General features: G+C 39.6%; 1 protein-coding gene across 2 annotated transcripts in view; it reads right to left on the reverse strand.

Annotated features, from left to right (window-relative positions):
- Positions 1 to 16,168, reverse strand: part of LOC148873645 (uncharacterized) — an 88,625-nt gene that overhangs the window by 4,722 nt on the left and 67,735 nt on the right. For both annotated transcript variants that reach the window (XM_088965983.1, XM_088965984.1), the window contains 6 exons: positions 15,993 to 16,072; positions 15,732 to 15,812; positions 2,013 to 2,084; positions 1,803 to 1,908; positions 1,629 to 1,683; positions 81 to 209 (listed from right to left, as the gene is read on the reverse strand). In XM_088965983.1, coding sequence (XP_088822109.1) covers positions 81 to 209; positions 1,629 to 1,683; positions 1,803 to 1,908; positions 2,013 to 2,084; positions 15,732 to 15,812; positions 15,993 to 16,072 — 523 coding nt within the window. The remainder of the gene's footprint in view (positions 1 to 80; positions 210 to 1,628; positions 1,684 to 1,802; positions 1,909 to 2,012; positions 2,085 to 15,731; positions 15,813 to 15,992; positions 16,073 to 16,168) is intronic.

Raw genomic sequence — 16,168 nt, forward strand, 5'->3', positions numbered from 1 at the left:
ATGCAAATTGAGATGTGATCTACACTCTGAACTCAACTATTCGTAAAGCTATGATTTAAAACTTGATTTGCAAGTAAAACCTATCAAGTTCTTGCAGAAGTTCTGCCTCTCGTAAAGCTGCCTCTTCCAAATACTTCTGGCGGGCATGTCTTACAAGAAGTTTCTTTTGTCTGCGAGCCACTATTTCTTCTCTGAGTTTTGATTTCTCTCTGTGATCATTCCACACAAAAAAGGAAATACATTCAATTCATCAAGTCCCAGACCATACTATACTAATATGCAAAGGCATAAGAGATTATTAAAAAGAAGTATGCAACTAATATCAGGCCTGCTGATGGGAGTGTTTAAAAATTAAACTAACATAAGATTTCCTTCTAGGGAGGATTAATGGCTCCATTTTGGTGAAAAATAAAGGAAGTTAACTAGTTAAAATACAGAAAGCATAGGAGCATAGTTATCTACATACTTGACTAGTTACATTTATTTAAAGCCATACCTTGAATTTCCAGGCAGATTAAAGGTGCCTTCATTGTTGCTAGTTTAATTCATATTGCATCGATTCTCTAAGTTTTCCCCAGTTCACTACATAACTAAATTTGTGTTTGGATAGATGAGCTTGGCTTTGGCCTTTAGTATTTGCATCCCATTGAATAAGATTTAAATGGATTAAATTTAAATTATTCGAAACCTTGTTTGGATATTGATTTTGAATAATGTAAAATTGAATCTTAAGATTCTACATTTGCAGAGAAAGATTAACATTGCTGGGATTAGAGTTTGGAGTTGGAGACTGTTAGAGATAAGAGCATAACAGGTCCAATCTGGAGCAAATCCATTTAGATCAGGGATCCTATTTTATGTAAAAAAACTCTTGCCAGATCCAGATCTGAATCTAGATCCAAGTCAGATGTGAAGGTATTAATCCATTTGCACATTCAGGCTAGATCTCAGGTCAGATTCCAAAAGGATATGGCTGGACATGGTCCACCTTTTCATAAACTTCACCAGACACAAACCAGATCCATTTCAGAATAGGGTCCATTCATGATGATCCAAACCCACTAAATGCTAGTATGGAGAACATCATGGCAATGTTTTAAAGCATGGAAGCATGACATGAAGCATTCCACTACCTGGAGGCGTTAGGCATAGTTCAGAACGTAAGAGGCATAAGCCTCACAGAAGTCTCCTTAAGAGGAGGATCTCATCTTGTTTCTTTTCTTTTTTTTTTTTTTTTTTGGTTTCCTTTTTATGAAAGATGTTTTGTATTAAGAAAAATGAAGATGCATAACAGTAGCTGAGGCATACGCCTCTAGCATGCCTCATGCAAAAGGCATTTGAGGTGTACACTTCATGCACCTGAAGTGCATGCCCCAGAGACATCAACACCTCTGGCATGCACCTAAGGGCGTTTTGGGGTGTATGCCTCCCACGCCTTTTTAAAACATTGGATCAGAGAGAGAGAGAAACACAGCCTACTTTGTATTCACAATTCTAATTCCACCACTATCAATTATCAAAACACAGCCTAAGTAAATGCACTACAAGAAGCAAACAATTACATTTTACCAATACGTTTGCTCTAAACAATGACAAAACAAAACAAAAAATCACATTGAAATACTTACATGGAACGGATTTCATCTTTAATTTGCTGAAGACGGTTACCATCCTTCATATTAACTGATTAAATTCACATAAGAAATACGAAAAATCAGCAAAAAGACCTACTTCAATTAAATGTTCTAACTGACAATTATTAACATGATAAATCTGCAAATATTAAGGAGAGCAATTATTACCAGGTGAAAGAGGTAATTGATGCGGCTCCCTAAAATTTCTAGATGATTCCTGTAATGCTTGTTCTTTCTGAAGAAGGTCCATCTCTATTTCAGCCTCTTCTAGCTCCTATAACATTTGCAATTTATAGAATCAAATCAATCTAAAACATCTGAAATAAAGTCATATCATGGATTATTATTATTATTATTATTATTATTATTGAAACTTACAATTGCCTCTTGGTCAATCTTCTTTGCAAAGATACCAAAATATGATTGAACATGGGTCAGATTACCAAGCACCTATAAAACAATTACATATCTGTTTAGTGAACAAGACAGTAGAAGACAATAGAATTATGGAGTGATACTGAAGATGAAAAAAAAAAAAAAGAAAGACATAAATTAGAAAGTAAAACCACTTCCCATGCGTCAAGGGGCAAAGCAACAATCTTATACATTGACAAATTCTCCATCCAAATTTCATCACTGTCGTCAACTAAGCCTTGTCCTATCTATATGGAGCCTGCTACACGAATCTTGTTTCACTATTCCATTTTATTCAGTGCCGTATCCATTGCTTTTTTTTTTTTGAGAAGTTGTAGGAATTTCATTAACTTCAAAGAAAAAAGAGGCTGATGAGGGAGCGATTTCCTCAATAACCAGGCAATACAAGGGCAAGAGAACTAATAAAGATTGCAAAGCAAAACCATCACCCCCCAAAATACTATCCCAATGGTCTACAAAACAACGGAAATCCAGGCCCTGAAAAATCCTGATAACAGATGCCCATTTGAACAAGGTTCTTTCCAGCTTGGCACAAAGCTTCTCAAAAGATGAGGAAGATCTTCAATCACCTGACCATTCCTCTCCTTCCATAAGCATCAGCATAAGGCCAAGGGAAGCGAATTCCAGAGCACCTTACCCCTTCTACTTAGGCATGACCTCTCCAGGGTGAAAACAAGGAGCCCACATCAGTGGGCGTAACTTAGCTCATTCCAAAGAACTGTAAAGCATGGGACCACAAACTGTAGGAAAAGCTACAAGAAACAAGGAGATGCTGAATAGTCCCCTCATACAAACCACAAAGATAGCAATGATTTACAAGGACCACACCTTTCTTTCTCAGCACATCAATTTTAGGAATCTTTCCTTCTAGAGCTACCCAAGCAAAGAAAATAATCTTGGAGGGAGCTTTTGATTTCCAAATCCACACCCAAGGGGGACAGACAGCTTGATCTTCAGCAAGCAGATGAAGCATAGAGTTAACAGTGGACATACCAGATTTGTTATGAGGAAGTGAAAGAGAAAAAAACATATTAGACATCCTTGTAATATGTCAACATACATAATCATATATACAATTAATGCATATATGTATCTATCCATAGATGATTGGGATCTTAATCAGTTCGGAATAACCAAAACCAATCATGATCCGATTAATCGGTCCAAAGGACCAAAGCCTTTCATTTCCTTCCCAATCCTTATCATGAAATCTTAAATCATTCCTTGGTAATAAGAACTCATGTCTGTTGTACAACACCAACCATCATTGAAACTATCTTGGCTAAGCTGCAAAAAAACATTGTAGAGAAGATGGGCCGAATGGCCCATAGGCTGTTTATCCTTTTTTATTTTTTATGTTCTTTGCTGTAATGGGCCTTAATCTGGCTTTATTCTTTCTTATGTTATGTTTTTTTAATTTCCTACCCAACTAGGGGCCTCTCTGTAAATTACTAAAGTTTAACTTAATGAAATGGAATTAGGGGTGTAAGAGAGAAGGTTATGTTCGAACATCTCTCTCTCTGAACCCTAGTTTCCACCACCTTCTTCTTCTTCTTCTCTCTTCTTGAAACCTGATTTCTGCTACTTCCTTTTGATTTTCTGCAACTTTTTAAACAGTCCTTTCTTTTCAAAATGCTGTTTTTCTTCTTGGTATCAAAGCAGGCTTGACTTTTCCCTTTTTTTACCTCTTTTTTCCCATACACAATGTGTATGGAGAACTGAATCGTATGAATAGTTAAAGAAACCTATTTCAGCCCAGTAGTTAGTGGTTTTTGGAGAGAAGGGGAGTAATTTTGTCGTCCTCCTGACAGATTCAAGTGTGTTGCCCAAAACCCTAATTCTTTTGAGAAATCTGATTGCGGGCCCCACTGAGAGTTTGACCTGGGCGCTCAATGACTGAAAGTTTTTGTTAGTGAAGGGGTATTTCGGTCTTTGTACCTGTTGAGAGTGCTGATGTGTACTATTATGTCAGTTTGAGTGCCTCTTACTTAAATAAGGGCACTTGTGTCTTTTCCAATTACATTAATAATATAATAACAGGTCTGGCCGAAACTAGGTGTGATTTTTTCCTAATTTCGAACCAGACCTTTTCTCTTCTCCTTCCTCTTTCTTCCTTCTTCTTTCCTCTCTTCCTTCTTGCTGTTTACTTTACTTTTCAGCTAACAAACAAAACAGACTTCTAGGGCAGGCCGAACTTCAACATGGTATCAGAGCCACATTAAACAAATCAGACCTGCTAGAATTCTGTTTTCTGCGCATTCGAACTAGGGTTTCTCTTGGATTTCTCAGCTGTTGGTTGGAGACTGGGAAAAGGGCTGAAAAGGAGTGACCGCCCTCTTCCCTTGGAGGTTTCTATGCCTCCGGTGGTGTCAATGGTGATTGGTTTCTGTGGTTTCTAAACCCTCCCCTAATAATGTAGGGCTGGTGCGTGTGGTGCAGTGGTGTTTCATTCCTTCGTGTGGTTGGCCTTCAGGCGATGAGGTAAGGAGTTTTTTTTTATGCATATTTTCTGTTATGGAACACATGAGAGGTGTGGTACAGATCGTATGATAGGTTTTCAGATTGCAGTATGCTAGGGTTTATGCTGGTTTGTGTGTGATTCGAAGGGAAGTAGTGTTTACTTAAATGTGAAACTTCCAGTAGCTGTAGAGTAGGGTTTGTGGTGTTACAAGTACGGCTTTCAGCCTTTGTTATTGCTGAAATCAGTGTGCAGATTTCAGTGAAGTGTCCGTGTGCAGTGTGCAGTGTGTAGTGCTCAGGATTCAGTGATAAGGGAATTCGGCAATGGCAGATAACAGTGATAGTAAACCTAGTGTGATGATATCTACTAACTACCTGAATGTCCAAATGACCTCCATTAAACTGAATGGAGAGAATTATGTCCCTTGGGCCAAGTCTGTGGAGGTTTTTCTGAAGGCGAAGAAGAAGGTAAAGCACATAAGAGAGGATAAACCCCCCACTAGTTCAGGAGTATGAAGACTGGGAACAGGAAGATGCACAGATCATCACATGGTTGTGGAACAGTATGAAACCCAGGATTAGTGTGAACCTCATGTTTCTTGACACAGCCAAAGAGGTGTGGGATCATGCTAAGAAATTGTATTTTGGTCAGGATAATACAACTAGGGTATATCAACTGTATCAAGAATACTTCAATCTGCAACAGGGAAATCAGAGCCTTGAGGAGTACTATGCCAGTATGAGAAATATCCGTAATGAGTTAAATGTCTATCACCCTCTCACTACTGATGTCAAGGTTCAACAGCAACAGAGAGAGCAGCTTGATGTGACTGGGTTTCTGGTGGGGTTGAAGTCTGAGTATGAACCAGTACGAGCCCAAATACTAGGAGGATCTGCCCTTCCATCTTTAGAGGAGGTGTTTGCTCGTTTTCGGAGGACTTCCATTGGATCCATGGAAAACTCTAATAACTCAGATAAATCAGCATTTGCAGTGTCGAGAGGACGAGGTGGCAGAAGTGGGGCTCGAGGAGCCCAGCCTGGCCGTGGTGGCAGTAGTGGTCTAGTGTATGGCCTGAGTGGTAGTGGTGGATCTACACATATCCGTGGTGGTGGTCATACTGGAGGCAGAGATTCAAGGAGAGCTCGTGGTAGAGGACGTGGCTCGGGTCCACGGAGGTGTACTCAATGTGGTTTGGATGGACATACTATTAACTACTGCTATGACTTACATGGTCCACCCTCGACGTGGGCCAACCATGCCATGACTAGTGACACCAGTTCCAGCTTTAGACAGGAGAACCGGTTAGCTGACTAGATGCCTTCTACATCTTCAGATGGTCCAGGCAAGGAGATGGTGAGTGTTCCTCGTGATGAGTATGAAAGGTTTGTTCAATCCACGTCGCAGTAGAACACAACTACCTTTGCACACTCAGGTATGGCTTGTTTGGCATCCACACCCAACCCCTGGATTATTGACTCTAGAGCCTCCGATCATATGACGAGAACTCCAGGTGTATTTTCATCTCTCACTCATTGCTCAACATCACAATCTGTTACCCTTTCTAATGGCTCCACATCATCTATTCGTGGTGTTGGTAATGTTGACCTAGACCCTTCCCTATCCTCTGTTTTATATGTACCTAAGCTTCCATTTAATCTTATGTCTGTTAGTAAGCTGACCAAGTCCCTTAATTGCTCCATTACATTTTACCCCTCTATGTGTGTTTTTCAGGATCTCAAGACGGGGATGAAGATTGGTGGAGGGCATGAAGCCGGTGGACTGCATTATCTTGATGGTGGTGGAAGAACGTCAACGGCCCTTCAGTCATCTATTTCTCCTCTCCAGTGGCATTGTAGATTTGGTCATCCTTTGCTGAAAGTGCCGAAGTCCTTGGTCCCTTCATTGAGTCAACTTTCTGTTCAAGATTGTGAGTCGTGTCAATTTGGGAAACACCATCGTGTTCCCTTTAGTTCTAGGGTTGATAACCGTGTGTCGAGTCCTTTTTCTCTAATTCATTCAGATGTTTGGTGTCCTTATAAAGTGATGCCATATAATGGACATAGATATTTTGTTATTTTTGTCGATGACTTTTCAAGAATGACGTGGCTCTATTTAATGAAAGAAAGAAATGAATTATTTGCCATCTTCCAGAAATTTTATGCTGAGATCCGCAATCAATTTGGCGTTCACATCAAAATCTTCCGTTCTGATAATGGCCGTGAATACTTGTCTTCATCTTTTCAAGAATACTTGGACCAACATGGCATTATACACCAAACTTCATGTACCTACACCCCACAACAAAATGGGGTTGCTGAGAGAAAGAACCGACATCTTGAAGAAACGGCACGCTCACTCATGCACCACATGAATGTTCCCAAACCCTTTTGGAGTGATGCAATGCTCACCTCTTGTTTCTTAATTAATCGGATGCCCACGCTTATTCTTGATGGTCGTTCTCCTTTTAGTGTCTTGTTCCCCAACATGTCTCCGTTTCCGCTTCCTCCTCGGGTATTTGGGTGTGTCTGCTCCGTCCATAATCTAGGTCCCGGGACTGACAAGTTAGATGCACGATCCCTTAAGTGTATCTTCCTTGGCTATTCCCGAACTCAGAAAGGGTACAAGTGTTACCATCCCGGTTCTCGTCGTTCTTTGGTATGTGCTGATGTTACTTTCTTCGAGTCTACTCTGTTCTTCGTGGGGTCCGGTGATGCTGCTTCCTCCACATCACCTCCTCCTCTTCCCCTTCCTGTGGCTGATCCTCCTCCTCTGGTTCTAGTCGTGCCTACGTCCTTGCCTCCGGTGCCATTGTCCGTTGACCGTCCACCTATCCGTCACGTGTATACACATCACCCACGTGTACCGGCTGCGCCTCCTCCGGCTTCATCACCGTCGACAGATCCGACTCCAGATCCGACACCAGCCTCCGACTTTGATCTTCCTATTGCCTTACGGAAAGGTAAACGCACCTGCACCCTTCACCCTATTTCCAATTTTGTTTCCCTTACCTCTCCGCCTCCCATCGCCAGTTCATCTCCTTGTTATCCTCAGTGGTTGTTCCTAAGGATGTCCAGGAAGTCCTTACCTCTCCAGAGTGGTGTCGCGCTATGGAAGAAGAGCTCTCTGCCCTCCATCATAATCACACTTGGGACCTCACCGCTCTTCCTCCTGGGAAGCAGGCTGTCGGTTGTAAGTACTTGCCAAATGGTCGTGTTGAGTGCCTGAAGGCGCGGCTGGTTGCAAAAGGGTACTCCCAAACCTATGGCATTGACTACACAGAGACATTCTCCCCGGTTGCTAAGATAGGGTCAGTTCGTGTTGTCATCTTCCTTGCAGCTATGTATGATTGGCCTCTACATCAACTAGATATCAAAAATGTCTTTTTGCATGGTGATTTGCTCGAGGAGGTCTACATGGAGCAACCACCAGGGTTTGTTGCTCAGGGGGAGGATGGTAAGGTATGCAGACTTAAGAAGGCTATATATGGACTTAAATAGTCCCCTCAAGCATGGTTTGGTAGGTTCAATGAGGTGGTCAAGAAGTTTTGTATGAAACAGTGCCAAGTTGATCACTCTGTCTTCAGTCATGACTCTCCGACAGGCAAAATACTACTGGTGGCGTATGTAGATGATATCGTTGTGACTGGGAATGATAAAATGGGCATTGACAGATTGAAGGCATTCCTACAGGAACACTTTTAGACAAAGGACCTTGGCAAATTGAAATACTTTTTGGGCATAGAGGTAGCAAGATCTAAGCATGGCATTAATTTGTGTCAGAGGAAATATATGCTTGATTTACTGGAAGAAACAGGTTTGTTGGGTACTAAACCGATTGAGACACCTATGGAAACAAATACGAGGCTAAGCAGTGATATAGGTGAAGTATTTGAAGACCCTGGCAGATACCGACGTCTTGTAGGAAAACTAAACTACCTAACCATTACTCGGCCAGATATTTCATTTGCGGTTAGTGTGGTGCTCCTGGTCCCACACTGGAATGCAGTGCTAAGGATTGTGAGGTACTTGAAAGGAGCTCCTGGCCGTGGTTTGCTATACAAAAGTTGTGGAAAACTGGAAGTAGAAGGATACACCGATGCTGATTGGGCAGGTTCTATGTCTGATAGACGGTCTACCACAGGCTATTGCACCTTTCTGGGGGGTAACGTGGAAAAGTAAGAAGCAAACAGTTGTGGCAAGAAGCAGTGCAGAAGCAGAATATAGGGCCATGACACATATTGCTCGTGAATTAGTGTGGCTAAGGAACCTTCTACAGGAGATAGGATATGACATCAGTACTCCAATGAAGCTCTATTGTGACAATCAGGCAGCGGTTCATATTTCTTCCAATCCAGTGTTTCATGAAAGAACCAAGCACATCGAAGTTGACTGTCATTTTGTGAGAGAGAAGGTGCTGAATGGAGTGATAGAGACTGCATATGTTAATACGGAAAATCAGTGGGCAGACTTGTTTACAAAAGGTTTGAGTCGGGGGAGAGTGGACTACATATGTAACAAGCTGGGATTATATGATATATACTCACCAACTTGAGGGGGAGTGTTAGTGAAGGGGTATTTCGGTCTTTGTACCTGTTGAGAGTGCTGATGTGTACTATTATGTTAGTTCGAGTGCCTCTTACTTAAATAAGGGCACTTATGTCTTTTCCAATTACATTAATAATATAATAACAGGTCTGGCCGAAACTAGGTGTGATTTTTTCCTAATTTCAAACCAGACCTTTTCTCTTCTCCTTCCTCTTTCTTCCTTCTTTCCTCTCTTCCTTCTTGCTGTTTACTTTACTTTTCAGCTAACAAACAAAACAGACTTCTAGGGCAGGCCGAACTTCAATAGTCTTCTCATCCTTCATCTTGAAGATCGAATCAAGTGGATTGGTGTTCTGTGAAGTCTACAAGGAGCGGCTGAGATTTCTCTGTTTCTCCCGACTTCCGGGTGTGACGCGGGTAGTTGGTACGATTGCACAGAGGATGGCTCACAACACAGTTTTTGTTCTGTCTTCATTTGTTGTTATTCAAAGTTGTTATAAGTTATTTTTGAAGTATTTAAGAAGATGAACCCTTCAGAAGTTGAAAACAAGCATGTTGTTGAATCCGGACAGGTTCCGGGAGCCTCTGTAGACTCTCTACTGGCTGTGACCACAGTCAAGCTAGATGGAACTAATTATCTGGCTTGGTCACAATCAGTAAAAATTCATATCTGTAGTAGAGGCAAATGGGGTTTTATCTCCGGGAGCAAAAATGCTCCTTCGGAAGATGATCCATCATATGAAAAATGGATGCAAGAAAATTATACTGTTATTGGATGGCTTGTGAACTCAATGCAACCACAGATTAGTCAGGACTATTTGTGGATGAATTCAGCAAAGGAAATTTGGGATAGTGTTGCTGAAACCTATTCCTAGAAATTAAATGTGGCAATGTCTTACAAGCTGAGGAGTGATGTGAAGAATTTGAGACAGGGGGAGAAACCGTTAGCTGTTTATTTCTCAATACTAAAATCTTTATGGCAAGAAATTGATTTGATAGAAGTTGTAACTTGGGACACCACTAATGATGTTGAGACCTACACGAAACTTGTTGAGAGAAACAGGGTGTTTGAGTTTTTCACAGGGCTGAATCCAGAGTATGACATCACAAAGAAAAATATTTTATCCAATGATAGTGTTTCACTGTCTCAAGCCTATGCCTTGGTAAGTAGTGAAGAAAGCAAGAGACTTGTCCAGGTTCAAGGGGCTGGTCTAAATGATCACCTTGCTAATAGGGGAGTGAAACCCAAGGGAGTGACAGGGACTCCAAGTAGCTCAGGGAAGAAAGAAATTATTTGTGAGTACTATAAGAAGCCAAAACACACTAAAGACAAGTGTTGGAAATTGCATCTTGAGCTTCTTCCTCTTCGGTTTCAAAAGAAGTCTGATATGAAGGCAAGGAATGCCAATATTGCTGCTGGTCCAGATAGTGACGGATACCAAACTGAAGAGATGACAACTAGTGAGCAGTTAGTAGCTATGAAGGTAGAATATGAGAAGTTTGGAAGGTTGATCAGTCACCTAGAGGGTGTGGCCTCTTCTTCCAACCCTCCAGGAAATTCAACCTCTTCTACATTTGCTCATTCAGGTATACAGGCTTCTGCCAATCATGCAACTATTTCAGGTAATCGTAGGATCCCTTGGATTATTGATTCTGGTGCTTCTGATCATATAACCAGCTTTTCCACTTTGTTTGTTTCTTATGATTTACTTCCTAGCCGTGACAAAATCACCCTAGCCGATGACTCTCTTGCCCCTATCTTCGGCAAGGGAACCATCAAGGCTACACATTCCTTGGTACTTCCTTTTGCTCTTCATGTACCCAAGCTAAATACAAATTTGTTATTTGTAAGTAGCCTAACTAAGTCATTGAACTGTTATGTAATCTTCTTTCCTTCCTACTGTGCTTTTCAGGATCTGGAGTCTTAGAAAGTGATTGGGAGTGGCCATGAGGCGAATGGAATATATCTGCTGGACACTCCTGGACAGAACCATGGACAACCTGGAAAAGCTACTTTTGGGTTTACATCTATAGAGTCCATCAGTTGAGTCATGTTATGTCATTTTCGTTTGGGTCATCTTTCTTTTTCTGCATTAAGTCATTTATTCCCAGAACTGTTTAAGGGAATTAGTCTATCCAATCTTCATTGTGAGTCGTCTGAATTGTCAAAACATTGTAGAAGCAATTATTCTCTGAGTAATAAAAAGATTTTCTTCTCCATTTCATATTGTGCACTCTGATGTGTGGGGGCCTTACCACTTACCTTCTATGGGTGGCTACAAATATTTTATCTTGTTCATTGATGACTTCTCTCGGTTCACTTGGATATTTTTTATGAAGTCCCGTGATGAAGTTCCCGGACTTGTGAGGCAATTCCATGAATTTGTTCTAACCAAGTTTGATACCAGAATTAAAATTTTTAGATCCGATAATGCAAAAGAATATTTGAGAAAAACCTGACCTGCTATCTCACTGATTTGGGGGTTATTCACCAAAGCTCCTGTGTTAGGACCCCATAACAGAATGAAGTTGTTGAAAGAAAAAATTGACATATTGTTGAAGTTGCAAGAAGTATTCTATTTGCCTCACATGTCCCTACAAAATTTTGGGGTGATGTTCTTACTACAACCTACCTAATCAACCATATGCCATCCAGGGTTTTGGGGTTTAAGTCTCCCTTCAATCTTCTTCATCCGGGCAAGGATCTTTTTCCTATTCCTCTCTGTCTTTGGTTGTACTTGTTATGTACATATCCCAAGTGTCCAGAGACATAAATTTGAACCAAAAGCCCACACAAAAGGGTTACTGTTATTTTGATCCGAAGACTGGCACTCGGTATGTCTCAATGGATGTCACCTTTGATGAGCTCTCTTCCTTTTATGATTCTTCTCAAGAGAGGCATTGTCCAAAGGGGGAGAATTTGTCACAGTTGTTTGCTCTCCCCCTTCCTGTCCCAGTCAAGGTTTAAAATGTCGATGTCGATGGAAATGTCGCTTACCAAAATATAGGACATATGTTGGAAATGTCGGAAATGTCGAGGGGAAATATTGTAAAAATTAGAGACATTGTGGAAATATGCAAAGATATTTTGTAAAATGATAAAAGAAGCATTAATACATATTTCTAGACTATTATTATCTTATTCCCAACCATTATATAAAGCTAAGAAACTAAGATCAATAACAAATTAGTAAATGACGATTTACTGATTCATTATGCATTTTGATGTTTTTACAAGGTTATCTGATATTTTCTTTTCTTATTTTTAATCCTGATTTATTATAAATTCTAATATATTTATTTCACACTAGTAAATAGAAATACATTTATTCTGATTTTTTAAATATTAAAGTTATAATACATTATGTTTGATTATAAATTTAATAAACTGACTCTCCTTTTTGTAGTATTAAGATTATGATAAATTCTGATTTCTTATAAAACTTAATGAATTTATTATGATTTTTAATACTAAATTTATAATAAATTATGATTTAGTATAAAATTTATTAAATTTATTCTGATTTTTTGTATTAAATGTATAATATGGTTTATTATAAAATTTAATAAACATTTTCTGATTTTAATAAATATTTTAAAAAATACTAACTAGTTAATATTTTACTACTTGAAAAATATTTTATGTTTGATATTATAAAGTAATTAATTTATTCTTTTGTATTTTATATTTTGTTAATTATTTTTATAAATATTTTATTTGAAATATTAAATAGAAATTATTAATTGAATAATCTATATTAATATATTGTATTATATTAATATAATATACTAATATATTATATTTTTAATGTACATTAGTCGACATTAGTCGACATCTTGTCGACATAATAGGAAAAACTGTATTTTTTTTTGTTATTTGGACTGGTTTGGTCGACATTTCCGAAATATAGGAAATGTCGATCGACATAATGTAATTTTTTTATTACCATCCACTTTCATGTCGGTGAGCCTCGACATCGACATATGTCGGGCGACATTAGCGACATTTGGCGACATTTGAAACCATGGTCCCAGTTGAGTCTTCTGTTGAGACTCTTCCTCCTTCAAATGAGTCAAGGGAGGATCAGTCTTTTCATTCTCATTCCAGTGTTCCTATCCCTCCTCGTCCTCTTTTTAATCCTAGGTTGTACCAACGGCAGAGAACCAGAAGTGAGCAGATTGTTTCCCCTACATCACATGAGCCTCCTACACTTACAGTCACAGAAAAGACAACAGATACTGATATAGCCCCTTTGGAGTCATCCTTTCCAGACCTTGATATCCCTATTGCTATTAGGAAAGGAAAAATGAAGTGTACTGCACATTGCATTTCCAAACACCTTTCTTATAGTTTGCTCTCTCCTTCATATTTTGCCTACCTTTCTTTTGTTGCTTCTAACCCAATTCCCAGGTCTATGTCAGAAGTTCTTACTATTCCAAAATGGAGGGATGCTATGAGAACAGAAATTGATGCCCTGCACAAGAATGACACTTGGGAAGTGGTTGATTTGCCTGAAGGGAAGGATCCAGTAGGCTGTAAGTGGGTTTTTACTATCAAATATCATGTTGATGGCACCATTGAAAGGTACGAGGCTAGGCTGGTTGCAAAAGGTTATACACAGACATATGGGATTGATTGTCTGGAGACCTTTCCTCTTGTTGCCAAGATGACTTCTATGAGAGTTCTACTATCTCTGGCCACTTTATCAGATGGATGTAAAGAATGCATTTTTGAATGGAGAATTACATGAGGAGGTCTATATGTCTCTTCCTCCAGGGATGTATGAAACATATATGAAAGGGAAGGTCTACAGGCTGAAGAAATCTCTTTATGGACTTAAACAGTCCCCTAGAGCATGGTTTGAAAGGTTTAGGGCTGCCCTTGTTAGCTTTGGCTATGTACAGACACAGTCTGATCGTACCCTCTTTGTGAAGAGGAGAGGATCCTTGGCCGTTTACCTGATTGTGTATGTTGATGATATTGTTGTGACTGGTAATGATGTATCAGGGATTAATGATCTCAAATCTTTCTTTCATACAGAGTTTGAGATCAAAGATCTGGGGGAATTGAGATACTTTCTTGGCATAGAAGTTGCTAGATCCAAGGATGGGATCCTTATCTCTCAAAGAAAGTATGTACTTGATTTGCTCTCTGAAACAGGGAAGATGGGTACTAGACCAGTTGCTACTCCTATTGATATGAGTCATAAACTCTCTGCTTCAGATGGAATATTGTTGAAAGATAAGGGAGTCTTCCAAAGACTACACTTCTCTATCTATGCATGACTCAGCTAGACATTGCATATGCTGTCAGTTGCATTAGTCAGTTCATGCATGCTCCCAGGGATACTCACATGGCAGCAACAGAGAGGGTTCTGTGTTATTTGAAGGGTCCCCCTGGAAAGGGAATTCTATTTGCTAAGCATGGCCATATGAAACTTGAGGCCTACATAGATGCTGATTGGCCGGAAACATTGATGACAGAAGATCAACCTCTGGGTACTGTAGCTTGGTGGCAGGTAATATTGTCTCTTGGAGAAGCAAGAAACAATCAGTTGTTGCCCGATCTTCAGCCGAAGCTGAATACAGAGCCATGGCTCATGGAGTTTCTGAACTATTGTGGCTTAGATCCTTGATGGAGGAACTGGGTATTAAGCATGATAAGCCAATGATGTTATACTGTGATAATCAGGCTGCCACCAACACTGCTCACAATCCAGCGCAACATGACAGAACTAAACATATTGAAGTTGACAGGCACTTCATTTGAGAAAGAGTGGCTTCTGGAGAGGTGTGTCTACCTTTCATCACTTCTGAAGGACAGTTAGTTGATTTCCTCACCAAGGTCATTCCTAAGGCTAAACTTCAGCATGACACTGGCAAGCTTGGCATGATTGACATCTATGCTCAGCTTGAGGGGGAGTGTAGAGAAGATGGGCCAAATGGCCCATAGGCTGTTTATCCCTTTTTATTTTTTATGTTCTTTGCTGTAATGGGCCTTAATCTGGGCTTTATTCTTTCTTATGTTATGTTTTTTAATTTCCTGCCCAATTAGGGACCTCTCTGTAAATTACTAAAGTTTAACTTAATGAAATGGAATTAGGGGTGTAAGAGAGAAGGTTATGTTCGAAAATCTCTCTCTCTGAACCCTAGTTGCCACCACCTTCTTCTTCTTCTCTCTTCTTGAAACCTGATTTCTGCTACTTCCTTTTGATTTTCTGCAACTTTTTAAACAGTCCTTTCTTTTCAAAAGGTTGTTTTTCTTCTAACATATACTGTCACTCTATCCAAGCCTTATATAAAGTTAATAGATTAATGGCAAGCCTCTAGGGTGAATCCAGTACAATTATAGTTAATGTAGCATGTCATTCTAGAGTATGTATAATCTTTGGATAGAGAAGAAGAGTAACATGAATTCTCACATTAGATGTGGTCTCAGGCCTAGTATGCTTCCTTACTGCAAAGGGGGATCTTAAAGAAATGGACATTGGACATTAAAAAAATCACTGACCAGTTACTTCGCATCTCTTGAAAAAAAAAAAGATGGTTAAAAAGAAATGTAATCAGAAATTCAGCAAAATGCTACATGATCAAGGACTACATCTGACAGCAGACAACTGCTCCAAAATTTATGAATCATTGGAGAAATGTTCTTACCTGAAGAAGTGCTTCACGGGTACTTCCAAACTCAGGATCAAATTGTCTTGAAGAACTTGAAGAAAGCACTGCTTTCAGAGCCTTGAATGAAAAATTGTAGTTCAGAGACTTTTGAATGCAAAAACATAAAGATCCAATGAAAATTCAATTATTTAGTTACAAAATCATGCAGCAGGTTTGACAGATGTTAGGATAACACATAATGGTTTGAGAAGATACAAGAACAAGGACACTTATTGTAGGGGGAAATTAGCGCCTTACCTCTTTAGCCCCATCCTCCTCTGTTCTCAATTTACAAAGTGCTTGGCAGGTTGCCCTCTCCAATTCCCCAAGCTTTCCTCCTATATGAAAGATGGAACAGAAATGGGTGGAAAAGAAAAGAGATTGGAGCATCAATGGAAAGAATTCAGTCTCCCATAAATGATCTTGAAACTAAA

Source organism: Nelumbo lutea, chromosome 1 (assembly GCF_056320005.1).
Source record: "Nelumbo lutea isolate HS-2025 chromosome 1, American lotus-T2T, whole genome shotgun sequence".
Classification (NCBI taxonomy): Eukaryota; Viridiplantae; Streptophyta; class Magnoliopsida; order Proteales; family Nelumbonaceae; genus Nelumbo; species Nelumbo lutea.